At 40.1% G+C, this 27,575-nt stretch overlaps 1 protein-coding gene across 3 annotated transcripts in view; it reads right to left on the bottom strand.

The window, feature by feature from the left end:
* Window positions 1-27,575, bottom strand: part of LOC127414220 (attractin-like) — a 110,217-nt gene that overhangs the window by 42,881 nt on the left and 39,761 nt on the right. For 2 of the 3 annotated variants that reach the window (XR_007892764.1, XM_051652086.1), the window contains exons 11-24: window positions 14,459-14,543; window positions 11,456-11,676; window positions 11,010-11,131; window positions 10,720-10,861; window positions 10,194-10,375; window positions 9,552-9,771; window positions 8,752-8,937; window positions 7,970-8,218; window positions 7,281-7,418; window positions 6,878-6,971; window positions 6,656-6,708; window positions 6,269-6,363; window positions 4,390-4,468; window positions 4,127-4,281 (exon numbers count right to left, since the gene is read on the bottom strand). Coding sequence is in view for 2 of the 3 variants with exons in the window: in XM_051652086.1 (XP_051508046.1) it covers window positions 4,127-4,281; window positions 4,390-4,468; window positions 6,269-6,363; window positions 6,656-6,708; window positions 6,878-6,971; window positions 7,281-7,418; window positions 7,970-8,218; window positions 8,752-8,937; window positions 9,552-9,771; window positions 10,194-10,375; window positions 10,720-10,861; window positions 11,010-11,131; window positions 11,456-11,676; window positions 14,459-14,543 (2,021 nt within the window). In the remaining variant the exon portion in view is untranslated. The remainder of the gene's footprint in view (window positions 1-4,126; window positions 4,282-4,389; window positions 4,469-6,268; window positions 6,364-6,655; window positions 6,709-6,877; window positions 6,972-7,280; window positions 7,419-7,969; window positions 8,219-8,751; window positions 8,938-9,551; window positions 9,772-10,193; window positions 10,376-10,719; window positions 10,862-11,009; window positions 11,132-11,455; window positions 11,677-14,458; window positions 14,544-27,575) is intronic. The other variant, XM_051652087.1, reaches the window with a different exon arrangement.

The following is a 27,575-nucleotide window of genomic DNA, read 5'->3' on the forward strand; positions in this document are numbered from 1 at the left end:
GTTCCAATAAACAGATAGTCCCCAAACATACACCACTGGCTGAACCACATGTTTGCTCAAACAGAGCATGTTTTGAAAGTGCCAGTGTTTACACTCTTCAGAAACTCAACCTTCGAATAACTTAATAATAGTTGTCTCCCCACATTAAACTGTGAAAGGAGAAAGTATGTTGTTAATTTCACCATTAAAACGACTTGCACTCAGTGTAAGATTTGTTTAACAAAGTCAGCAAAAAACAATGAAAACTCCTACTATATTCCCATTTACCACTCACACACAAATACACTTTCCTTCCACCATCCAAAAACTACACAAGCCGCACAGAGTCTCTGACCACAGGCAAAAAGAAACAGACGTCTAGGAGACAGAGAGTAAAACTGTCTTAAACTTTCTGATCAATCATATTCCTCTCAGGCTCTTTCCTCGGTCTCTATTTTAGTTTCTAACTCAGAAGAGCCATGTGTTTCAACTTAACATTCCTACTAACACTCTCAGACTCAGTCTGCCATGTTTAAAGAGAAGGTTTATAAAGCTGTGTTTGTCTACAGCAAAACTCTCTACTCGATCTCTTCAAAACTCCTGACAACAGTTCCTCTGTCCTCCACAGAGAGACCCCTCTCACCTACATTTAAGTGCAGATCCAAACAAAAGTTCTGTTGGACAATACGTGGCATCCAAAGGTCAGTAAGAGAAGGGGAAGGTGAACGAGATAGAATAAACATTACCTGTCTGAAATTCACCCTTTCTCCATGAGAATGTGCTCTAGAATAGTGGACGGACAATCAGACACACACTCTGAGTTCAGCGTCCTAGCACAGGGTTAGTTAGCTCTCCAACAGCAAAGGAAGAGAGGAGGGGGAAAGGAAAAGGAGGAGGAGAGGAGAGGAGAAGAGGGAGGGAAAGGAAAAGTGTGCTAAATCATTTCCAGACCAGACAGTGAAGGCCAAAAAAAAAAACAATTATATATATACAGTTGTGCTCAAAAGTTTGCATACCCTTGGAGAACTGGTAATATATGCACCATTTTTAAAGAAAACATGAGTGAGCAGGCAAAACACATTTCTTTTATTTCTTATGGGATTCATATTCAACTGTAGGTTATAACAGAATGGCACAATTATAAAACAAAACATGACAACAAAGAAAAAAAAAGAAATGACCCCTGTTCAAAAGTCTGAATACCCTTAGTTCTTAATACTGTGTATTGCCCCCTTTAGCATCAATGACAGCGTGCAGTCTTTTGTAATAGTTGTCTGAGGCCCCAAATTCTTGCAGGTGGTATAGCTGCCCATTCATCTTGGCAAAATGCCTCCAGGTCATGCAAAGTCTTTGGACATCTTGCATGAACCACACGTTTGATATCTCCCCAGAGTGGCTCGATGATATTAAGGAGACTGTGATGGCCACTCCAGATCCTTCACCTTTTTCTGCTGTAACCACTGTAGGGTCAACTTGGCCTTGTGCTTAGGGTCATTGTCATGCTGGACAGTCCAAGAGTGTCCCATGCGCAGCTTTCGTGCAGAAGAATGCAAATTGTCTGCCAGTATTTTCTGATAACATGCTGCATTCATCTTGCAATCAATTTTCACAAGATTCCCTGTGCCTTTAGAGCTCACATACCCCCAAAACATCAGTGAGCCACCACCATGCTTCACAGTGGGGATGGTATTCTTATCACTATAGGCCTTGTTGACCCCTTTCCAAACATAGTGCTTATGGTTGTGACCAAAAAGCTCTATTTTGGTCTCGTCACTCCAAATTACAGTGTGCCAGAAGCTGTGAGGCATGTCAAGGTGTTGTCGGGCATATTGTAACCGGGCTTTTTTGTGGCATTGGCACAGTAAAGGCTTCTTTCTGGCAACTTGACCATGCAGCTCATTTTTGTTCAAGTATCGTCATATTGTGCTCCTTGAAACAACCACACTGTCTTTTTCCAGAGCAGCCTGTATTTCTCCTGTGGTTACCTATGGGTTTTTCTTTGTATCCCGAACAATCCTTCTGGCATTTGTGGCTGAAATTTTTCTTGGTCTACCTGACCGTGGCTTGGTATCAAGAGATCCCCGAATTTTCCACTTCTCAATAAGTGATTGAACAGTACTGACTGGCATTTTCAAGGCTTTAGATATCCTTTTCCATCTTTACAAAGTTCCATTACCTTATTACGCAGGTCTTTTGACAGGTCTTTTCTGCTCCCCATGGCTCAGTATCTAGCCTGCTCAGCGCATCCACGTGAGAGCTAACAAACTCACTGACTATTTATACACAGACACTAATTGCAATTTAAAAAGCCACAGGTATGGGAAATAACCTTTTATTGCCATTTAAACCTGTGTGTGTCACCTTGTGTGTCTGTAACAAGGCCAAATATTCAAGGATATGTAAACTTTTGATCAAGGCCATTTGGGTGATTTCTGTTATGATTTAAAAAGGAGCCAAACAACTACATGATAATAAATGGCTTCATATGATCACTATCCTTAAATAAAAGACAGTTTTGCATGATCAGTCATATTTTCAAAATCAATGCCAAAATGTCACAATTTCTGCCAGGGTGTGCAAACATTTGAGCACAACTGTGTGTATATATATATATACACATATATATATATATCTCAAAAAAGAAATGAAAAAGAACAAAATTCTCACAAGATTCACATTTGCTGCTACTGAGGTTAAGGTACGGGTAGGTTTAGGGGTAAGGTTAACTATGTAACTACAAATGTAATTGGTCACACTTTATATTAGGTGTCTTTAAATACTATGTACTAACATTAAAATACATACAATACATTATTTACTGTGTAACTACATGTTGTTTTGTAAAATTCTCACAAGATTCACATTTGCTGCTATTGATGTTAAGGGACGGGTAGGTGTAGGAGTAGGGGTTAAGAGTTAATAATAACATAATAATGCAGCAACAGTCATATTTCAGTTCCATTTGACGTTTACACAGTTGCCAGATTAAATACATATGGAATATATTCTACCTAACATTATTAACATGCCATCAATAATACAATATTTTTGTATGTTCATGCAGTTCATGCATTTTCAGTATTTTGCTTCGCTTCAAAATAACTACAATAATAAAGCAACAGGCAGATTTCATGTATCTCTCATCTGTTACTACTAACTGTCGTTTGGCTGTTCGGATCATTAGTCATCTACTCCTCGGCAGGTGTCCTGGTGGCCAGGAGGAGCACCTGTAAGTTAACAGTACGAGCGCTCACTAAAACCGATTCACTCAGACAATGTCATGTTTTAAGTCATTTCAGCTTCATTTTGATTCAGATATGATTGAAAGTGATAATGTCGGAGTCGTTCAGTTGTTGACTCTGTAAACAGTCCATCCTTTTCTACCAGTTTGCAGACCCTTGGAGAATATGAGAGGTGGGCGTTATCGCGTTGACAGAATGACAGGGTAATAAGCCAATAAGGGCAAAGTGGAGGCATTTCCTCCCCTCACATGACTTTTCGCCAGTATTTCTTAGTTACCCCCCAATACCAAATCTGAAATCAGAGTGCTTTACACAACCTTTAATCACATATTTTGTAATATTTGATTTGTTTTCTTTTTCTTTTTTTTTTCTTTTTTTTACAGTCGATTATTTTTCTCATCCGATTTTTCTGAGGTGGCACAGGCTCTCTTGCCTCCTCTGTGAAAAACCACCCACTATTAATTAGGACAAGTAATTATTTTCAAGAAAAAAGATAATTTCAGCATTTTTCATGACATTCCCATGACTGTAAAACTGCACTGCAAAATTCCAGGTTTTCCAGGACATGTGGGAACCCTTTTACATGATATTCACAGACAACTGTGATATTTGCTCTGTGAAAAATAAGTTTGAGAACAGTCGCTACAGCTTCTCGCGTTGTTTTTTGAGCACCCTGCCATGTCAAGTAGTCAAACTTTTGAAGAATCTCGAGACACTTGCATTCTCTTCCATTCCGTTGTGCTCCCGTATAGCAATTTTTGAAGGCAAGAATGCATCTTATGTGAGCACCCTTTAAGAAACATCCGATCAAATGAACCTGAAACCAGCCTAATTACACAGGGCTTCCTTTAGTCAGAAATATGTTGTTATGCACATTCCTGGTATGGGCACACAAACCAACTCACCTGAATTTTTACAGGCCAGGTGAAGTTGCTGACATAGACGTAGAAAGTAATGTTGGGGTTGCCACGAAAATCAAACTTCTCATTGGAGAAACTATCCTTGAACTCCTTTATGTTACTCCGGGAGACGATAGGGACTTCCTCACCAGCAGTCCCAGCTGCTCAGAGACAAACAACAGCAGGGTGACAGGAAGGAATGACACATGCTGCTCATGTAGGATAACAATGCTAACAATATATGCTTAACATGTGTCAGGGATTCATACCTGCAAAGTTGGTTGCCCAAGTGATGTTAAGGTTAAAGTTTTTAGAGGCATTGATGAACATGTCCAGGTCTCGATTTTGCTGCAAAGACAAATCCAGAAGACATTCAGGACAGCATTAAAAAAAAAAAAAGAATCCAATAAAATTCATTTTACAGGTTAAAATATTACCACAAGTTATAAAAAGGGGGGGGGAAACACATCAAAAGAATGCACAATATATTGGGTATAATAAAGGCATGCCAAATGGAATTTTTACACGAAGAAATCCAAATAACTGGAACGGGCGTCATTTTAACAAAGTTCATAACCCTACCAATTGTGTGTAGATTAAAAATGTTGCCCAATTTGATTATACTTTTAGCTACAAATGAGAGTGTAGGACTCTCAACTCTGTTTAAAAGATTTTACAATGTTTAATTCCACATATTTTCTCCAAAAGTCAATGCAGGAAAAAGTCTGCAGATTCTGTCTAGCCTATTTATTTATTGATAATTATTGGTACTGGTCTAAATATTGGAAGCAGAAAATATCATGGCATATGTTTTTCTGTTCAAACAGTATACTCTTTTTCTATGCCAGGTTACAAAAAAAATCAGAAACAGTTAACCATCTTTTCTATTGTTCATCAATGTTTTGATGGCTGATTTCACAGTAACACCACATCTATTCCGGATGTGTCCGTTGATGTGACGTGACGCGACACAACGCAATGGTTTGAGGCTGTCTACACTGAAAGCGTTGAAGTGAACATTCGAAATGACACGCAGACAGCATGGACCAATCAGCAATGAGCTCGAGTAGACTTCATCAATGGTTAAATCGATGAAAATCCAGTATATCATTTATTTTCAATGGAAATCCACTGGTATAAACATTCACTTATTATAGAATTATTATTGTAGCTAAAACTGTATATACATGTGGTTAGAAACAAAAATTTTAATTAGTAGATCAGACACCAAAAAACATCACAAGCTGACTTTAATGCAACAGTAATTAATAAAATAGGTAACAAATAAAATTAATGGCAGAAGGATTTACACGTATGGTATTTGGTAAGTAAAACCATTTTATTTCAGACGGGCAGGATAATAAAGTGGCTGGAGTACCTCTGCAGCGCGTCTGAAATAGAACGGCGCATCCATTTACTGTCAGCACTACGCGACGTGACGTGCTGCAACGGATGCTTCCAGTGTAGACAACATCATTGATAATAATGGCAAAGATATGCTTCTGACATGACACACTTGCATCCAGTGTAGACAGGATGTAAGCATGCAAAATTCTAGACTGGAGTTTTTTAACTATGTGATTTATAGTTATTAATCTGAAAAATGTATATATGTTTTGAATGAATGTTTGTGATTGTGGATAAGTTTTTGTCATCATCAGATGCTGCAACAAAAACTGACGATTGAAGGGACAATAAAGATTTACTACTACTTAATGTGAACAACAATAATTGTTTTAAAAACAAAAACACAGTTTAGATTTATAATATCTCACATCAGTTATGAGCCACAACATAAAAATAATTACTGACAATCAGTGTCAGCCAAAATGTCTATATCATCATCAAGAAACAACTGACAATTTCATGGTCCTGATCGTACATATATTCATCATGCAGTACTTCCTCTATTCAGAGATTCTCACTTGACCCTGTTGAACAGTGTCGGACGAATTTACCTGAAACTTCAGCGATAACAATAACAGACATCTAAGATTATGTAGCACTACCATGTCAATCAATTTAGAAGCAGTGTGATCATATCAAGGTTTGCCAGTTTTACAAAACTATAATCCAAGTTTTATTAAGGGCCAGTTTATTGTCACTGTAAAACTCAAGGAAAAATCATGTCTTGTCAACATGACACACCTCATCAGGATTTGCCACAAAGTTGATGGCAGTGTAGTAGCGGTCGTCCTCTTGAGACAAACTGAAGGTGAACTGGTAATCTATCAGCAGAGTGTCTGTATGTGACAGAAAGACAGATAGACAGACAGACAGAGACAGTCGCATATATGAGAGAAAAACAAGAGAGAGAGAAAATATTGAGAAGTCTTACTCTGAGAAGCTAAAATTTTGATACTTTCAAAGATTGATAGGCGCGCGCACACACACACACACACACACACACACACACGTTCATGGTTTCTCTCAGGCTCAATCAGGTAAGGACAAAATGAGCAGTTCAGAAAATGACTAAATCACTCAACTGGCCACAATATGGACAGTCATCAGCTGCTGCACTGACATACTCACAATAACACGTTCCCTTCAGAGGGTTGCCCTGGTAACGATTTTCTACCTCACACCTGAGAGAGAGAAAGGCAACAAAAAAAAAGACCAGAGAGTGAAAATGAGAAAGGAAATAGCTTGATATCAAGATACGCAAAGTGCTTCATTTGACAAATATAGCGAAGACCGACATCAAACGAAAGACAAAATGAGAGTTTTTGAGTATGTGTGTGTTCATGCACTCACTGATGGCAGCGGTCTCCTTTGATGCCCTTGGTGGTACAATAGCATTTGCCGTTGTTAGAATTACACTTGCTGGCATGGCCATTGCATTTACAAGCTGTGAATGACCAACAAACACATACAATTAAAATAATATTTCATCCAAAAATTAAAATTCCGTCATATACATGTTGTTCTAAATAAAAAGACAAAAGAAGCCATTAGGCAGAAGGTTATAGACTGACAACCTCAATCACCATTCACTTTCATTTCATTTTCCCCATTTAATGAAAGTGAAATTAAAGTCTAAAAATACACGAGGATGAGTAAATTACAAGAATTTTTCATTTTTGGGTGAACTAACACTTTTGTTTTTTCACTCAAAAGAGTGAACTGTATTTGGGCATGAGGTTGTGTTTAGACTTACGTTGACAGCTTCCTCCATTTGTGGGATCACCATAGTAACCAGAGATGCAGCTCTCACACTGATTGCCCATGGTGAGGTCCTCGCATCTCTCACAGACACTCTCATTGACACATGCACTGTGCCCATTACACTGGCACGCTAAACCAGAGAGAAAAAGCAACTTAAAGGGAAGCAATTCAACATAGAACAATTATATGATGATTGTAAAATAATAATAATAAAAAGAAAAAAAACAACAACAACATCATGATTTTCTGAAGACACACACCAATATATTCATCTACAAACAGGCCTGGGCGATATGGCAAAAAAAAAAAATAAAAAAAAAAAATAAAAAAAAGATATTTTACAGCCTTCTGGTGATATTTAACAAATACCTCGACATGTGTGTATTTGTTTTAAAATGACTTATAAAAAAAAAATGTATCACTCAACCCTAGTTACAAATCACCTACATTTTATATTTGGCCTCCATATCTATGCTAGAAAAAAAAAAAAAAAAAAAATGAGGATATGTAGGCACAGTGACTTTTGTCAAAACAAAGATGTGATTTGTTGTAAATATTTATCAACATTTGAAAATACATTTACCAACATTGATTGATATTCATCAATTAAATCATTCATTCATTCCATAAACAAAAAAACAAACAAAAAAAACTGCCTTATGTAAAGCAAATTCTTATTACCTGGGCACTGGATGAAGGACCAGTTGTAATTGAACTCAAATGGACACAAGCTCACGTTCAGCATTGGCTGAGGGGCTGGAATGAGGGAGGGGCCTGATGAGGATGGGGCGTGGAACAGTGTCTGGATTGGTCCACGGTAAGAGCCCTCTATACACTGGCCCCGACCTGTATTACTGGGATCAGTGCACCATCCACAGCCAGGCTGGTCCAAACACTGAGCACACGTCTTAAAGCCAGAACAATTCTCCGCTTAAAAAAAAACAAAAACAAAAAACATATACTTTTTTTTTTTTTTTTTTAAATGGGGACATTGACAACTTTTGTTTTGAAATAAAATGAATACAATTATTATAGACTAAACATCTGCCTACCAAATAGATTTTTTTTTTTGCATTTTTAGAATTGTAAACAACCATTTTGCTTTATTCATTAATCAGTTTTTCCAATTGACATTGTTTATGAATGTCCCCAAAGGCAGGTTTTGTCAGATTTATCTCACTTTTGGGGACAATTGTGTCCACAAACTGCAGCTATATACAAACACACATTTATCAGGAGGTTTGTGCAGCTCAATAATCTCATCTCAAGTGAACCCTTGCCAGTTGTGTGGTGCTATTTAGTACATTTTATGGGAATTGATTTTTTTGCCAGAGGGGAATGATGTGAAATTATAGGTTGTCCATTACAAGACTCTAAATAGAAGATATACTGATGTTCAGTCTTTGATTTACGAAGAGAAAACAAAAGCAGGGCTGACAGGCATGACAGAAAGAGTGACATACGTGGGCAGCTGTTCATGGTGTACCACTCCATACACTGGCCATAAGGGAAGGATGCCACATAGGCATTCGAGTCCACACACTGCCTCATGTTACTACACCACATGCATTCTGAACTCCCACTGGTGCACTCACTACAGGTAGAGCGCAGGGCACAGGGTGTCCGACACTGCTTTACACTGTGGTTGGCTGCAGAGAGAGAGAGAGAATGAAAGAAAAAGCATGAGAGAGATAAGAAAGGCAACATGAAAGTAGCAGTCAACTGATGGGTTTAAATAGCTAATAATGTATAATATACTGTATAAACAGTGTCTTAATTATAACCGGTTAATTATTTAAGAAATTTGTTTTTACAAAAAATAAACTTTTTGTAGAAGGTTTTGCTTACAAGTATGCCTGTGCAATATGTCCTTACAATAAATGACACATGGTTTGATGTTTTGTTGTAATGACAAATGCGATGACAAAAAAAAAAAAAAAAAAAAAAAGTGGACTGTCCAAATACTGTACTTTTTGGGGCCACAGTCTAAAACACAAGTTAATGACAGTAAATGAATTGCACAACAAACTGTGAGAATAAAATGCACTTATTTTACACAAGATTTACTCAAAATTCATAAAAATGTGTATTATTCACTCAGAAATTCACAGCAGAATTTCAACCTGACACAAACTTCAACCACATCTGTAAATGGGGCAATCGGCCGATTAATCTATTTGACTGATATATTGGTCTATCACTATATGAAAGACAATGTACACGTTGCAGTGCACTTCATACAGTGTGTGTGTATTTTTCTCACTTGGTCGTTCACACAGACTTCCATTGACAGAGTTTACGCAGGTCGCCGCCTTCAAGCCGTTGAAGGTAGGTTCAGCAAGGTACCCACAGAAACCAGCGTCACTGGGCTCGCCCGGCAACCACTGTAGTGTGGAGTTAGTAAATGGGGACATGTCCTCCCAGCACCAGTACGAGACGTTGATCTTCCTCAGACCCACCCATGGAGTCACCCCTAATTCCAACTGCAGCGCACACACACACACACACGTGCACACGCACACACACACACTTAATTTCAAAACACTTTTAGTAATACATACTGTTCCACAGGCGCTTTACAAAAAATTCCAACTCCTATTGAGCAAGCCAAATGTGTCAATGGCAAGAAGAAACAACAGATTCTGTCATCATTTACTCAGAATGTTAGCCTCAGCCATGGTTTACTTTCATTTAATCTTTTTTTCCACACAATGAAAGGGAATGGTGACTGAGGCTAACATTTGCTTAACAACTAATTTTGAGTTCCATGCAAAGAAAAAAGTGATCCAGTTTTGGAACAACATGATGGGAAGGTAGATGAAAGAATTTTCATTTCTGGGTGAACTATCCCTTTAAGAAAACCTTGGTAAATAATCACTAGAAGTTTGGTAAGATCCAAACTCACCTGCAATGATCTGTTATGAATCTCTTTGAGGACAAACTGGACTTTCTTCTGAGTGGTGAGGGAAGCTAGCACAGCTTGGTGATTGCGACATGCCAGTTTAGCATTGTCATATGTGTCATTGGCTGTGATAAGCTTTAGACATGAGTTCCCCACCAGATGCCAACTCTCCCCGCAGATATTCCCTAAAAAACAAAAACAGTACAGCACCATTGGATCATCTTGGGGAAACTGTTTACACAATTTGTGTGTATCCCTCACAAAAAGACATGTTAGGCAGAATGTAAGCCTCGGTCACCATTCACTTTAGTTGTATGGAAAAAAAGATGAATGGTGACTGAGGCAAGACGCAATGAAAGTGAATGGTGACTGAGGCTAACATTCTGCAAATACTTTCTTTGTGTTCCACGGAATAAAGTCATACAGGTTTGGAAAAACATGAGGGTGAACATTTTTGGTGAACTTTCCCATTAAGTTAGTAGCGTGGCTACTTTTATTTAGTTACTCTCCAACACCTTAGCGTCATTACCAGGTAGGGCAATGCACTCTTGATTTCTTGCCTCCCACTGGCAGTTCTGATCTGTGGCACAACTTTTACAGCTGGTCCTCTTATTGCACACAGAAGAAGGGTTATCCTTTGGACATGCCTCATAATCCAGTATCGAACCCTGCTGGCAGGGAGACAGATTATATACAGGTACATCACAGCAAAGTCCCATGATTCAAAATTCATTGATGTCTGTAAAGGTGCACTTGTACTTCATCACATGACTCTATTAAATGGCTTTCAGTCATGGAATATTTGATGGTCAGTCTTACTCGGGGATCGGTGCAGTTGACATGGACAGACGCACAGACCGCACTGCACCACTGGCAGCTGTTAGTGTTGGCTGTACAGCTGTAGCAGTCTGAATATTGCTCACATTTTTCACCGTCAACATCTGGAGAAAAAGAAAAAAAACACATTGCACATAAACCTTTAGATCAAAATATTTTAAATCATGAGAAACACAAATTCAGTCAAGAGTGTCCAAATTTAGACTGGTAGTGAATGAATCCTTCCCTAATGCCCACATCCGGGCAACAGACACCAACAACTAAAGAAATACCTACAGAGATCCCAATCCCATCCGAATCAGTACATGAAAATCACAGATGTCCTATGTTAATAGTTGTAACTCAAATGTTGTTTTGAAAACGAATCCCTTCCAAATAGTGCTTAAGTGACAGAGAAAGCAGATGTCCTCTTTTTCTGCTTCACTTACACACTCTGGGATTGCAGTTGCTTCTCAAGCTCTCCATGTCATAGGGCGCCGCTGCCTCCCAGGACACACAGGTGGAGGTAGTGGAGTTCCACACACACTTGACACCAGGCACGGCCGTCACACACTCCAGCTGCTCAGAGAATGCAGCGCAGCTCGCAGGAGTGAACTGCAGCACATCACTGAGCATCAGGCTGTTAAAGCCTCCATACACGTACATCACCCTGAAACACACACACACAGAAAGAGATTAATCTCTCAGATCTTTGAAGGAATGAAAGAGGAGAGAAAGAGTTGGGAAGGCGGTGGAGCGCTGAAGGACAGGCAGGAAGGGTAAGAAGGGTGAAGAGTAGGGATGGGCCATGATAAAAGGTAAAATCCCTTCAGAAAATTTGCGTCTTTAAATTTATCCACTTTACTGCACCACCCATTCCATAGCTATACACATTTAAATGAATGTCTTTGCATAGTTGCATAGTGCCTTGCATTGTTGTTTTTTAGTTACTCGCCACAAGTGTTGCCGTTGTGTTTTTGAGATGCTGTGTAAAGTTAAAAACAGTGCAATAATCCAATGTCTCCGCTGTGTTCTTTCTAGATGTTTCTGAAGTCATGAATTCATCTTATGTAAATGTCCCCTAAGGAACACATCCAATCGGGGTCAGGTCAACTTGAAATCAATAATTGTACAGGACTTCAAGACCTATTAGCTGGCTAGTCATTCAGGCAACTCACCAAACAGTCGATTCTGAAAATATGTAGTTTTGCACATCCCTAGTAAGGAGGGCAGTGAGAATGAGGAGCAACATAAAGCAAATGTTGGGTAGAGTGGTGAACAGAGGGACTGAAACATTCAAACAAAAGCGGTGCTTTGCCTCCCCACAAAAAGGTCAGCATTGAACTGAAGACACCAGGAATTATGGGCAAGAATACAGAGCTCACATTAAAATCTCACAATAGAAAGTCTTCTAGAAGGTCTTCTAAAAGAGATTTGTGTGGATAAGTGTGATTATAAGGTGGGACTACTTTTCTTTGAGGAAGAACTTCTGGTTATGCTATGTACTGATGTATGGTTACTGATGTAATTCCTGGGTGGAATTTTCTCCATGTAAACACTGCTTTACAGATAGAAACAGCACGTCCCTTCCTGGTATTCTTGTGCAAATTATGCAAAACTGACATTTTCTCCATTACTCTCGTTGTAAGAGCTTGACTTCAAAGTTCTTATTTTTTAATGGTCATGACATGAGTTGAAAGGGTGGATATACTGTAACTTCACACAGACAAGATAAAGGCACGAATACACTTCTTAAAAAAAAAAAAAAAATCAAAGAAAGAACAAGTGTGATAAAATTTTAAAGGAAAAAAAAAAAAAAAGTGTTTTTGTGTTTGTTGCAGTGTTTCGAAACAGCTTGCTAATGCAAACTTTCAGGAAATCTTCATACTAGCTGTTTAACACCTTCATAATGCCATTGGTCCACATAACCGGTGAGTTTGACCCGGTGCTCCACCTATTTTGATGGCAACATTTTTTTCCGGTTAATTTATTTACTCAGTCGAGATCAGTCAACATGAACACACTAGTGTGCACATTTGCCAAGCTGGTGCAAACCTACCAAACATCTGTACGATCGTTCGCATAGAGACACTTACCATGTCAGGTAATTATTTTTTTTTTTTTATTAGTCTACAAATGTAACCAAATCTACTTAAACACTTAAGTGTCCATTCACTTAAGTGCCATTCACAGTGTTGGATATGCCGGTCCGTTCATGTACCTTTGTTTGGTGCCTTTAAGCCATATACACCTCTGCCCAATGTGAGATATACCCTTAATCATTAATTTTTGTCTGTATTCTGCCCATTGACACCTGTCTAGCACCTTTTTATACACCAATTTTACAGTATATCTTGTCACCATAAAATACAATAACAGATGGTAACCAGTGCATATTAGTCCCTTGTAGTACGTGTTAGCTTTAGCAGCATGAATGCAGAATGTAAACATGACAAATTACATATGAATCAAATTACACATAAATCATCACGTGGTTAAAGGAATATTCAGTGTTCAATAGAAGATAAGCTCAACTGACAGCATTTGTAGCATAATGTTAAGTACTACAAAAAATTTGTAGAATTCTCCATAAGCGGAAATATGAAATGACAACACAGATCCCAGTTACTAGTGATCGACCGGTATGTATTTTTTTGTAATGGCCAATTCCGATATTTTGAGAGCAGAGAGGTGAGCATAAAATGTGATATCACAATTTATTATGATAGTAAATACATGTTTTTTTTGTAAACAAAATTGCTAAAAATTCAATTAACTTTTATTTAGCATTTTCACTACAAATTTTACTTAAAGCCTCAACTTTGTAAAAATAGAATATATTTATTATTAAAATAGATGGTACATAGCAACTTGTCCTGGTTTGTTTAGTCATATAGAGCTGGGCAATATGGCAACAAAATAATCTCTCATTATTTTTTAGCCTATTGAAAATAATCACATTTGTAATACATGAGGTAAAAATCTAGTAAAAAAAAAAAAAAAAAAAAAAAAAAAAGCGAAGCCATGTTTTCCACAGTTTTTCACTATATGAACATAAGGGAAACATGAATCTGCAATCTGCTTAACTAAAGCAATGAAGGGCTGCGTTAACGGCATATTTTTGTAATTGTTTTTACTCTTGTCATATGGCAAGGTGGTCCAAATTATAGGTCATCACGGACCAACTTTGGCCCGCGGGCCCTGGTTTAGACATCTCTGGTCCAAATTTACTAGTCTAAACTACCTTTCTAAGTGGAACAACTTTTGGCTACATGTTACAAATGTAATACCTATGGGCAGAGTTCACTCCATGATTTACATAGTCATGACACGAGTTGAAAGATTGGATAATTTTGCAGATTATTAAATGTTTATTCTGGTACTGTACACTTGCCCCATCGACTTCCAAAGTAAGAATGGATGTTTTAGCACATATAAAAACATTGAGATACCCATTGTGAAACACAGCTGAGTGGCCAAAGCGGTTGACGTCATGATGAAGATCTGGATTGGGCAGCACAGTCCACTCATCACAAGCTAGAAAAGAGAGAAAAAGAGAGTCAGTTTTACTCTTGTCTCAGACACATCCATCACAATACACCATCTCATCTCCGTTCGTAAGAGGAGCTTAATACGAACTTCTTCATCCATTTTCTGAGCTGAACCATGATATTAAATCATCTCTTTCCTACACGTCAAATAAAAAGAATTAGTGGCCAATTCAACAGGAGTTTGAGAACCATGAAGAGAAATGATTGCTATTAACGCACCATGTGTGACAAGTCGCTGCCCTCTACTGGCAAACTTTCTGACAAATAAAATTCAGCGTTCTGGTGTGTGACAATATAATTGAGTTCAGCCTGTAAAGACAGAGCAATTACCCTTAGGGCAGAGACAGACCTGCACTTAATTACAGATTACTGCAGGACTAGTCCGTCTCTCAGAAGAAAAAGTAGTTTGAAAAGGACAAAAGAAGTAAATTTGGAGGAGTGGTACTGTATACACCGATATATCCTAGCTTAATATGCAGAGTCAGCTATACGTAAGCCATTCTTAGGTTGATTTCCCCTAAAAGTGTAAACACTGTGGCTCAAAACATTGTTCTATTCGAGCATTCCTGACTAGCCCAACATAACAACATTGGCTGAACCAATGGTGTGAGTTTAGGCAGGACTGTCCGTTCGAACGTTCGGTAACTCGGTTTGAAAACAGTCAATATTTTTATATTTGCAATTCTGTTTAGTGACACCAACTACAAACTTCACCTTCAAAGAGATGCTAAAAACTCCTCAAAGACACTCTGTCCACCCACACATCAAATTCACACTCTCCTGCTCAAGTGCTGCTGTATCAAAGTGCTTGTAGTGATCTATTCTATACCAGAGCATCCTTCATTATCTAAATGAAAAGTAAGACAATACCAGCAGACAGGCATGTCTCAGATTCCTGGAGATTACAAAACTCAAATGTGTCAGTCATAAATAATGACTTTAAATCACTCATCTTTCTCCAATTGCACCCCTGCTGAGTGTATTTCTATCTCTAATGGCTTGCTGGTATGCACACAGAAATCTAATTACGTTTCTTTCTTTTTTTTTTATTAGTATTTTTAACAATGTCCACAGCAAGTAAAAATAATTGTTACATTAATTACAAAAAATGGAAAAAGCAATATGTTAATTATAACACTATGGTGGAGAAAAATAAAGTACATATATAAAATATATATCTATATACATATATATAATAGATACATATATTCAGACAGTAGGGGTAGGGGTGTGTGCATTTATTTAACAGTCAACACATTAAGGATACACACTGGAACCTTCACAACTTCAAAGGTTCTTTCCACATTTTATTAAAAAACTTGAGTATCCACATGAGATAGAATCTGAGTTTTTCTTAAGATAGAAGGTCCTTTATCATGGCCAGCCAATCCCCATACAGTGGAGGGCTATCTCCAACCCATTTAGTCATAATGGCTTTCCTTGCCAGCATCTGCAAAGGATGGATGGTGCCTTTGTGTTCCTCAAGGGAGGGGGGCAAAGTGCCAAGTAAACACGTGGATGGTGAAACTTGAACTGTTACTTTGCAAATTTCTGAAAGGGCTTTGCAGATTGAGAACCAAAAATGAACCAAAAATCTTTTTTTCACTGTCTGTGGGAATGCAAAAAGTACCAAGAGAATCTTTGCAATTTGCACAATTAGGTGACACCTGTTTGCTGAATTTACTGCATCTATGTGGTAATATATAAACCTTATGCATTGTTAAACTGCATTTCTCTAAACCTAGTACAAATAGAAATGGTGGCTGGGAGTTTAATGATGCTTTCCCATGAAACTGTCAATTTAAAATCCAATGTTTTTACTCCAATATTTTTGAAGACCAGATAACTTATTCTCCTTATATAACACTGAATAGAATTTGGATATAAACTTTTTGGTTTCTGCACTGCGTAGGAAGAATTTCTCCATAAAGTGGTCATCATTTCCAATAATAAGTCCACCATTTCTAGTGCTAACATAGTGTCTAACTTGTAAATATTTATATAAATTGTTTTGTGTAATATGTAACTGGGATATAAGCTTATCAAAAATATCATAAATTCACCTTTATGAAAGAGATCATATATATAATTTATACCAGCCTGTTGCCATGAAGAAAAATGTGATCCCATCTTAGAAGGACATAGACCTGAATTATCTACCAGTAAAGAAAGAATAGATAAGGATTGGTTATGATGGAAGAATCTTTTAATGGTGGACAATGTTTGCAAAGTTGTATAAATAAGAGGAAAGTTCTTCAGTTCAGAGGAAATTGGGGTCTTCTCATCTAAAAGATGAACTAATGCAGATGTTTCACTTAAGTCCATTTCTATTTCAACCCAGGAAGAATCAGGAGGTTTATGTATCCAGTCCATAATTAATCTCGCCTTTATTGTCCAAGCACAAAACCTAATGTTAGGCAGTGCCCAGCCACCTCTACCTGTTGGTTCATGTAAAACATCCAATTTTATCTTAGGCTTCCTGCCTGCCCATATAACTGGATATAGACTTATTTCTTTAATATCATTTGAAGACATTAAAAGAAATGACATGGAAAGAGGGTATACAATTCTAGGTAGGATAATCATTTTATTTAAATTTATCCTTCCTAGAAAAGAAACTGGGAGAGCCGACCAGCTTGTCAAATCATTCTTAACCTGTACTATCAATGGTTTAATATTTGACAAATATGATAATGAAAGCTTAGGTGGTATATGTATGCCCAGGTATGAGAGGCCTTGAGGTGCCCATCTAAACGGGTTTATGTAGGGAGGTTTAGATTTACTATGTGTCCCAATTGGCATTATTTCCAATTTGAGAAAATTTACTTTATACCCTGAAACAGACCCAGATTGTTCAATACTTTTAATAATTTCTGGCAAGGAAATGTCGGGCTGTCTAATAGTGAGAATGACATCATCTGCATAGAGCATTATATTTTTTGCAGTTTTTTTGCCCCAAATGAACACCATGAATTCTATAATTCTGTCTTACATGTATTGCTAGGGGCTCAACTGAAATCACAAACAGCAAGTGTGACAGTGCGCAGCCTTGAAGTGTTCCACGATGAAGATCAAATGGATCAGAGATGACCTCATTGGTTATTATAGCGGCTTTATGGTTAGTATACAACAAGCTGACCCACTTAGAGAAATTACTCCCAAAGCTGAATTTTCTCATGACCCCGAGCAAGTAACCCCACTCCACCCTATCGTATACTTTCTCTGCATCTATTGATACTAGAAGGCCTGAATCTGAAGTCATTTCAAGGTAGCTCATAATATTAAATAAATGTCGAGTGTTATAATAAGACTGTTGACCTTTAATGAAGCCTGTCTGGTCAGCCTCACTCATACTAGGTATAACCGGTTCTAGTCGTTTTGCAAAAATCTTAGCCAATATCTTTATATCAACATTTAATAAACGTATTGGCCTATATGATCCACATTGTTCTGGGTTTTTTCCCTTTTTTAGGATAAGCGAAATCACTGCTGTCTTCATGACATCTAAAACAGAAGATTCCTAAAATTATTTAGTAAAGGCCTTCAAAATGTATCCACTAAGCTTGTCCTGCATTATTTTAAAAAATTCAACTGGGTAATAGTCAGGGCCTGGGGATTTCCCTGACTGTAAAGAGCAGATAGTGGACTTAAAGAGCACCTATTATGGTTTTTAAACGTGCCTAATTTTGTTTTAAAGCTCTCATACAATAGATTTACATGCATCCAAGGTCAAAAAACACTTTAATTTGCTCATAATTTAAATTAAAGCATTACCTTTTTTTCCCCAGTGTCAAAAACGACTCGTTCAATGATCCGTTCTAAAGGATTCATTCTAAACTCCTCCTTCCAGAGAGCCTACTCTGCTCTGATTGGTCAGATGTTCCAGTCTGTTGTGATTGGTCTACGGCTTAGTGTAGTGTTTGAGGGCGGGTCAAAGCTGTTCGCGAGTGGCCAGTGAAGACCAGAGGAGGGTTTTTTTGTTACCAAATTACGTAGGTTAGTACAGGAAGTAAGTCTGGAATTACTAACGACTCGTTTCAAGTGTTCAGAATCGGTTCTTTCTTTTGGGAGTCAATAACTTCATTTATCGTGCACTTTGATTTTTGAAACTTTGCAGATATTTTACATTCACAAACAGCTATATAACACACTACATGGAAGGTAATATTTGAGGTGCTCTTTAACTTCTAGCAAGGAGAGGGGGCTTCTAATAAATCACGCTGTCTGTTGGTAATACTTGGAATAGCTAAATTATCAAGGAATGAGTTCTTTTAAACTATGTACATTGACTTAAGAAGAGTACAGTGAGACATAAAACCATCTAAATGTGGCATTAATTTCTTTATTATCGATGCACTGTCTTCCCTCTGTATCTTTCATGGCTGGAATACATTTTTTACCTGGTCTATTCTTTGTATGTTTTGCTAACAAGCGGTTTGGTTTATTTCCCATCTCAAAAAGATGCTGTCTAGCAAAAAATATTTCTCTCAACTTGTGGTGTCATTAAATCATTTAGTAACGTCCTAGTGTGCTTTAATTGGGTCAGTATATCTTCCGATTTCAAAATAAAATTGTCTTTGCAGATTGGATATTTTCTTCTCTAGTTCAAGCTATTTAGCTATTTTATCCTTGTTCTTTTTGCTTACATAAGAAATTATCATGTCTCTGATATAAGCTTTGTAGGCCTCCCATATCACCCTAGGATCCATTTCATCTGAGTCATTAGAAAGAAAATAGATGTCTGTTTGCTCTCTCAGATATTCAACAAACTGGTCATCCATCAGATGATAAGGGTTCAATTTCCAGAATTGAGGGCCTTCTGAAGTGCAGAGAGGGTGTATAGAGATAGTAACCAGGGCATGGTCAGAGAGAGTGATGGGACCAATGTTTGCTTGGTTGACCAAATGAGCCATATGACATGATATAAATATATAATCAATGCGAGAAGTGGTTTGATAGGGATGTGAGAAGTAAACTCTTTAGAAAAGAGATTGTGGAACCTCCAAATGTCAAGAAGATTCTGTTCATGACAAGCATTATATATTAAACTGGAGACCTGTGGGGCAATAGTGGCTGGAGGGGGGCCTGGGTAGCTCAGCGAGTTTTGAAGCTGACTACCACCCCTGGAGTCGCGAGTTCGAATCCAGGGTGTGCTGAGTGACTCCAGCCAGGTCTCCTAAGCAACAAAATTGGCCCGGTTGCTTGGGAGGGTAGAGTCACATGGGGTAACCTCCTTGTGGTAGCGATTAGTGGTTATCGCTCTCAATGGGATGCATGGTAAGTTGTGCGTGGATCGTGGAGTGTAGCATGAGCCTTCACATGCTGGGAGTCTCCACGGTGTCATGCACAACGCGCCACGTGATAAGATGCACGGATTGACTGTGTCAGAGGTGGAGGCAACTGAGACTTGTCCTACGCCACCCAGAATGAAGTGAGTAACTGCGCCACCACGGGGACCTACTAAGTAGTGGGAATTGGGAATTCCATATTGGGAGTAAATGGGATAAAAAATAAATAAATAGTGGCTGAAGGAAATGTATCCATAATAGGATTAAGAAAACAATTCAAATAGCCACCCAAAATGACATTATTACAGTCAAGACTTGCCAATTTGCTGAATATCCTTGCAAAAAAAGTCTCATCGTGATCATAAGGGGCATATATACATCCATTAATTTCGTTGCCGTGAAGGAGACCCTTTATTAAGACAATTTGACCCTCTTCATCTGAATATTGTGATATTAAAGTGAACGGAAGGTTTTTTTTATGCATTAAGATACTGGTACTGTGGCTTTTTGTAGAAAAAGAAAAAAAAGAAGTTTGCCCAACCCAATCCCTGCAGAGTTTTTGATGTTCCTGATTATTTAAATGAGTCTCTTGTAGCAAAGCAATTTGAATCTTATCCCTCTTCAGTATATTTAAGATTTTCTTTCTTTTAATCACATTATTGACTCCTTTAAGCTGCGTACCTTCATATACAAACTACTTTGCATACTCATATAGACTTTTCTAAAGCACCAATATGGCTATTATGACCTGAGTTAACACCCCATATAAAACAGACCACAAAAGATAACCTCCACACATAATTCGACCATGAGCAAAACAAAAATATTTTCATAGCATTGTAGGAACTGGCATCCTGCATAATTAGGAACAAAGCAGGAGTGCATTCTATGTACAAAAAAAGCTAAAATAAAAAATAAATAAAGGAACTTTTGGAAACCTTTCACATCTACCACAAGGCACAGATTGGAAATAAAATGAGAGTGCCATTAGATAGTTAAATCTGAAGTTGAGAGATTTGTTAGTTTTGCCGCCACACTGGCTGTATTACATAGAGGTAGAGTGAAAGAAACACTCCTCGTCTAACAAACTTAGCAGAGCATCAATCTCCAAAAGAGCTCTTGAGCTTATTCTGTATCAGCATAGATGTAAACTGTGAAGACAAATTATAAATAAAACGGAATGGGTTTTGTGCATTTAGATAATAATATTGCAATATAGTAAAACCATTTTGGAGAGTCCAGTGAATTACATAGTCATGGTTACTAACTTACACAGCTGTCTCTGTGGTCTGTTGAACTCTGTAAAGGTTCAATGAAATGAGGAAGCAGGAAACAGCGATTCCAACTCAGGTATATCACTTTTATTTTATAAATTAAACACGTCCACCTCAAGCGTGACGGTAAAGCTTCACAACAGCCGACAGCAGCCAATACACACAGCATGTCAGCTGGGTTCTCTCCCTCTCTCTGGGGTTTTGGGCAGCCTTTTATCTCCCTGCCCCTCACTGTGAACATAGAAATCACAATTAGCAGCAATTCATCTCAGGCGAAAACGCTTACCGATTCCTCTCTCCACAGATGAACGCTCACCCATGCCCTCGCCCCCACATACCCGCCCGACTCAGGTCGGGGGAACAGCCTGGCCTGCCCACTCCCCCCCTTTTCTAGAGAGGAAGTCCAAGATAGCCATCTGCACCCCCGGCCTGTGGACCACCTCGAACTTAAACGGCTGGAGTGCCAGATACCAATAAGTGATCTGGTTGTTGGTATCCTTCATGCGGTGAAGCCACTGGAGCGGAGCATATTCCGAACAGAGGGTGAATGGTCATCCCAGCAAATAGTAGCGGAGAGCGAGGACCGCCCACTTGATGACCAAGCACTTCTCTATGGTGATGTACTTAGTCTCTCTCACAGAGAGCTTCCGACTAATGTACAGCACTGGGCGTTCCTCCTTCTCCACCACCTGGGACAGTACAGCACCCAGCCCCCTGTCCGATGCATCCGTCTGCAAAACAAAAGGAAGAGAGAAGTTAGGGGAATGCAGAAGCGGCCCGCCACAAAGTGCAGCTTTTACCTGCGTGAAAGCTTGTTGGCTCCCTTTTTAGTGAGATCAGTCAGCGGCCTGGTGACATCTGAATAATTAGGCACAAACCTTCGATAATAGCCAGCCAGCCCCAAGAACTGTCTCACCTCCTTTTTGGTCTTGGGTCTTCGGCATGTCGCAATTGCTGTGGTTTTATCAATTTGGGGCCGCACTTGCCCATGACCCAAGTGGAACCCCAGATACCGTACCTCCACCTGCCCAATTGAGCACTACTTTGGGTTTGCTTTGAGCCCTGCTCGTCGCAGTGATCTCAGAACGGCCCTCAGATGCTGCATGTGCTGCTCCCAATCATTACTGTAAATAATATCATATCATCCAAATAAGCAGCGGCATACGCAGCGTGCAGTCTGAGGACTCTGTCCATAAGACGCTGAAATGTAGCCGGGGCCCCAAACAAACCGAATGGGTCACAAATTGGTGCAACCCAAACAGTGTGGATTCAGCCGTTTTCTCACGGGACATTGGCGTTAAGGGGATCTGCCAATATCCCTTTGTTAAATCCAGTGTCGAATAAAAGCAAGCCGTGTCCAAGCGATTGAGCAGTTTGTCAATACGAGGCATTGGATACACATCAAATTTCAACACCGCGTTGACTTTCTTATAATCCACACAGAACCGGACCGAGCCATTGCTCTTAGGGACCAGAACTACCGGGCTGGCCCAATCACTGTGGGATTCTTCTATTATCCCCATATCGAGCATGGCCTTTAATTCTTCCTGTACTACCTGTTTTTTGTGTTCGGGTAGCCGGTAGGGACGACTGTGTACCACTACCCCGGGGGTTGTCTCGATGTGATGTTTTATGAGATTAGTGTGGCCGGGAGAGAGGCAAGAACACGTCAGAGAAATTCTTTTGCAATCTGGCAACCTCCGTTCGTTGTGATGGTGAGAGGTGGTCTCCACAAGGGTGAACTGATTGGCTTTTAGACTCACCTTCGGACTGAGCTCCTCCCTCTACGGAACTACCATTGCCAAGAATAAAGGGACTACCTCTCTCCATGGTTTTAGTAGGTTGAGGTTGTAAATTTGACGAGCCCCGCCCCTACCGTATGCACTACCTCTTGGTCGACTTCCCCAACTTGCCGTGTGACCCCTTGCCACTTCGTGAAAAATTTTGAACTCTATGTGGGCAGTAATACAAGTACTTTATCTCCCGGTACAAATTCCCGTAGCTGAGCTTCCCTGTTATACAGTCGGGACTGACGCTGAGCCTGTAGCAAATTCTCCTGGGATAGTCAACCAAGTGTGTGGAGATTTGCTCTCAGGTCAAGAACGTATTGAATTTCATTTTTCCCCCGTGAAGGTCCCTCCTCCCAATTTTCCTTCATGTCGTCTAACATGCCATGGGGCTTACACCCATATAACAATTCAAAAGGGGGAAAACCCCGTGGAGGCTTGCGGGACCTCTTGTACTGCAAATAACAGGGGTTCGAGCCACTTATCCCAATTCTGAGCATCGTCGTGCATGAATTTACGAATCATGTTTTTTAAGGTCTTTTTAAATCGTTCAACCAAGCCATCCATTTGTGGATGGTACATGCTTGTCCGAATCGATTTAATACCCAATAATTCAAACAGCTTGTGTAGTGTAAGTGACATGAAAGTAGTGCCCTGATCAGTGATTATTTCTTTCGGAATCCCCACTCGGGACATTATTCTGAAGAGTGCCTCCGCAACATCTCGAGGCACTGCTTCCGGATATAATGCTGCATAATCCACCTGGACTAACACTAAGCGATGTCCGCATGCCGTCCGTTCTAATGGCCTGACGAGGTCCATGCCAATTCGCTCAAAAGGAACCTCGATCAACGGAACAGGGCACAAAGGTGCTTTTGGAGCAGCCGGCGGATTCACCAGCTGACATTCACGGCACGCCGCACACCACCTGCGAACATCCCCGTGAATGCCCGGCCAATAGAAACGGGCCATGAGACAGCTTAGTGTTTTCACCTGTCCCAATTGACCTGCCATTGGATTATAATGAGCTGCCTGGAATAACATTTCCCAACGGCTCTTTGGTACTAACAACTGGGCTGTATTTTCCTCTGTGCAAGTGTCCTGTGTCACTCTATACAACTGATCTTTTATAATTGAAAAAAATGGATATGTGAGTGCGATGTCCAGCTGAAGACGTTGACCATCAATCACTATCACTTGGTAAAACGCGTGTTTCAGGGTTTCGTCTCGCGACTGCTCTAGAGGGAAATCCTCTACCTGGAATTCCCTAAGGGCGGGGGAGGATAACACCTCCCGCTCCCCAGTGTCAGCCTCACGTGGAGCAGATGTAGATGGCCCAGGCCACGCCTCCCCAGCCAGAGCTTCGCACATCCCATGCTGTTTCATTTCCTCACAGGACCCATCCGCACACAGTCCTTTCAATAATAAATGAAAAGCTGGCCAATTAGATCCCAAAATTAGCGGATGGGTGAGGCGTGGACTAACCACCACCTAAACATTATGCTTTTGTCCCCAGAACATTATCGTGACAGTCACTACAGGATAATCATGAATATCCCCATTCACACACCTCACCTTAACCCGATTATTTGTTTCCAATGCCCCGTTTTATACCAGCAATTGATGAATGGAGGTTTGATTACAACCTGAATCCACCAAGGCTTGGTATGTACCCCCTTTAATACTCACGGGTACTTGGTACGTCCCTGCTTGGGGGAATGTTCCCCCGTTTCCGGGGAAACGGAACAGGGAGGAGGGAAGGAGGGGGGAGGGAGAGAGAACAGGGGAGGAGACAACAAGGGGAAAAAAAGAGTGTGGGGCCCCCGGATATACCATCAAATGTTCTTCCCCCAGCTGGACCTCATTGTCCAATGTCCCCTTTGGCAACCGGGAGATGAACTGCTCCAGCACCACCAAGCTGATGATGTCATCGGCGTTGCTGTCTTTCTTGGCCAGCACCTACCGCTGGCAGGTGTCACGAAGCTGCTGAGCAAAGGCAAACGGACGGCCGACCTCGCTCAGTGTCAAAGAGTGGAAACACTGCCTGTGTTCTTCTGGGCTGCAGCCCTCCTGTTGCTGGATGGACTTCTTCAACCTTGCATAGTCCAGTAAGTCCATGACCGGAAGTTGCTGTGCCATGATCTGGGCTTACCTGGTCAGCAACGTTAGATGATGTACCGCCCATTGTTCCTGTGGCCATCTCAGGGTTTTGGCCATGTACTCAAAGACCTCGAGGTAGGCCTCCGGTTCATCTTGATGTCCATCTTCATGAGCAGCATGTGAGGGTTCGCTGTTGCCGGGGAATGGGCGGCGGCTCCTGGGTTACTAAGCTCCGCAGCACCTGCCGGTCCTCTTTCTGGGCCCAAAGGAGCACCTCAAAACGCTGCTGCTGCTCCATGCACATGTCCACGATGGCCTGATGTTGGGCTTGGTGGATGCTGGCAAGGAACCTGAAGACTTCCTCCAGCGGCAAAGACACCATGGCAGCATATCCTTCCTCTTTTATCCCCGGTTTCGGAACCAGTGTAAAGGTTCAATTAAATGAGGAAGCGGGAAACAGTGATTCCAACTCAGGTATATCACTTATATTTTATAAATTAAACACGTCCACCTCAAGCATGACGGTAAATCTTCACAACAGCTGACAGCGGCCAACACACACACAGCTTGTCAGCTGGGTTCTCTCCCTCTCTCTGGGGTTTTGGGCAGCCTTTTTTATCTCCCGCCTCTCACTGTGAACATAGAAATCACAATTAGCAGCAATTAATCTCAGGTGAAAACCCTTACCGCTTCCTCTCTCCCCAGACGAACACTTGGCCATGCCCTTGCCCCCAGAAACTCCGATAGAATTAAGGAAAGTCTCAGCATCCTTTGCTGTGTAAAGATACACATCCTTCCCTGTGGGTGAGTTAAGCACCTTAATAGTAACAGAGTACATAAAAGCATATCTGATGCCGGCATCACAAAGCCGCTTTCAGGTCTCTGCCATTTTGGAAAATCCAGCAGGAAATCCTGGAAAAAAGAAAATCTTTTCCCATCAATTTTAATGTTCTCCTCCCAACTTGCCGCTTCCAGGATGCCTCTCTTATCCCTGTAATTATGAAGTCTTACTAGGATCTCTCTCGGGTTACCATCAACTTGACTTGGAGGGCCGGTGGGATGAGCGCGCTCAAGCTTAATTCTGTTGTCCTTGGTCAGCATGCCGAGGATATCAGGGATCTAGGACTCAAAGAACTTGATTGGATCTGTCCCTTCTATGCCTTCTTTCAGCCCATGATTCTTACATTTTGTTGCCGACTTCTATATTCTAAAGCTTCCAAATGTTCCATCACTTTCTCTAATGCCTTTTCAAGATCTGAGACCCGGGTGACCATTGACGTGCTCTGGTCTTCGAGGGCAGAAATACACTGCTCGGCATCGCCTACTCTGCAAAGTAGAATGTCAATTTTTGCAGACATGTCAGCGATTGGCTCATGATGTTTCTGTAGTTTCATGTCCAATATTTCAGATACTCTTTCAACGATGCTTGTTACAGCGTCTTCAGGAAAGCTTGTCTCGCTTTCTACCTCAGGCCCATCATCTGCACTCTTAGTTTGACGAGTTGTTCTTCATTGTATTTTCGCAGAAAAGTGAGAAGATTGGCTCCAGTGTGTTTTCAACGACATTTTACACTTTTTATGCAAATTTCAGTCGATGTGCGGTGCGAATAGGAAGGTTTTGGAGAAATAATTGCGAAATTAGACGAGGAGCAAGATACAATATGCCTACACAGCACCAAGCATCACGTGATCCCCCTAATTATGTTTCTTAGTAAGAATCTCCACTGCTGTTTAATATTGTGATGGATGGATGTTATGGCTCTGTTCCAAAGCCTAGTGAACTGCCAACAATGATTATAAAAAAAAGTTAAATTTCATTCAACACCGAAAAGTATCTATATATATTACGTAGTCATGCATAGGGCATCAACTCCCTAAGGGGGCACAAGAAACTCCACCGGATGCCCTTACTTGCATGGTTTACGTTATTCAAGGACCCTAGCAGTCGCGGAACACAGACGATCGCCTCGCGCCTTCTTTCGCATAGCATCGCACCCCCACCCCCCCATATCCAACGATCCCGGAGCTCTGCATATGGTATCAATTTGGCCCTGATAAGCAGTATCAATAAATATAAATAAGAGTAGTTTAGTGTAATTAAACATTTATTGTTTTACACAATTTGCTTGTGCTATACCTTTTTATGCTTTATAAAGTAGCTTAGCAAGATGCTAAAATTAAACTCTATTGAAATCAATTGCGAGTAGAGTATCCCACGGAGGGTTAAATTTGTGGCGTGTGCAGTTACGCAGCCTATGTAGTGTTCCAAATTAGTAAGTAACTACAGAGCTTATAGTATTACAAGATGAAGTCTATGGTTTAGAACATGACAAGAAGGGGTGGGCATTACAGCCAAAATCTTGGTTTATATTATTTAACCTTGTGGTAATGCCTATTACTGGATAATCCAGTTGATTAAATACCTACAAATTAAAGGTACTGCATCTCATTAAATTATTTACACACTTAAATGACATGGCATCATTAGTTTGGCATCAGTGCAAAAACAGCTCATTGACCGCACATCACTTAAATCCAATTGACCCATCGCTAACAGGGTTCCCACTCTT

The sequence above is a fragment of the Myxocyprinus asiaticus genome, chromosome 23 (assembly GCF_019703515.2).
Source record: "Myxocyprinus asiaticus isolate MX2 ecotype Aquarium Trade chromosome 23, UBuf_Myxa_2, whole genome shotgun sequence".
In the NCBI taxonomy this organism is placed as follows: Eukaryota; Metazoa; Chordata; class Actinopteri; order Cypriniformes; family Catostomidae; genus Myxocyprinus; species Myxocyprinus asiaticus.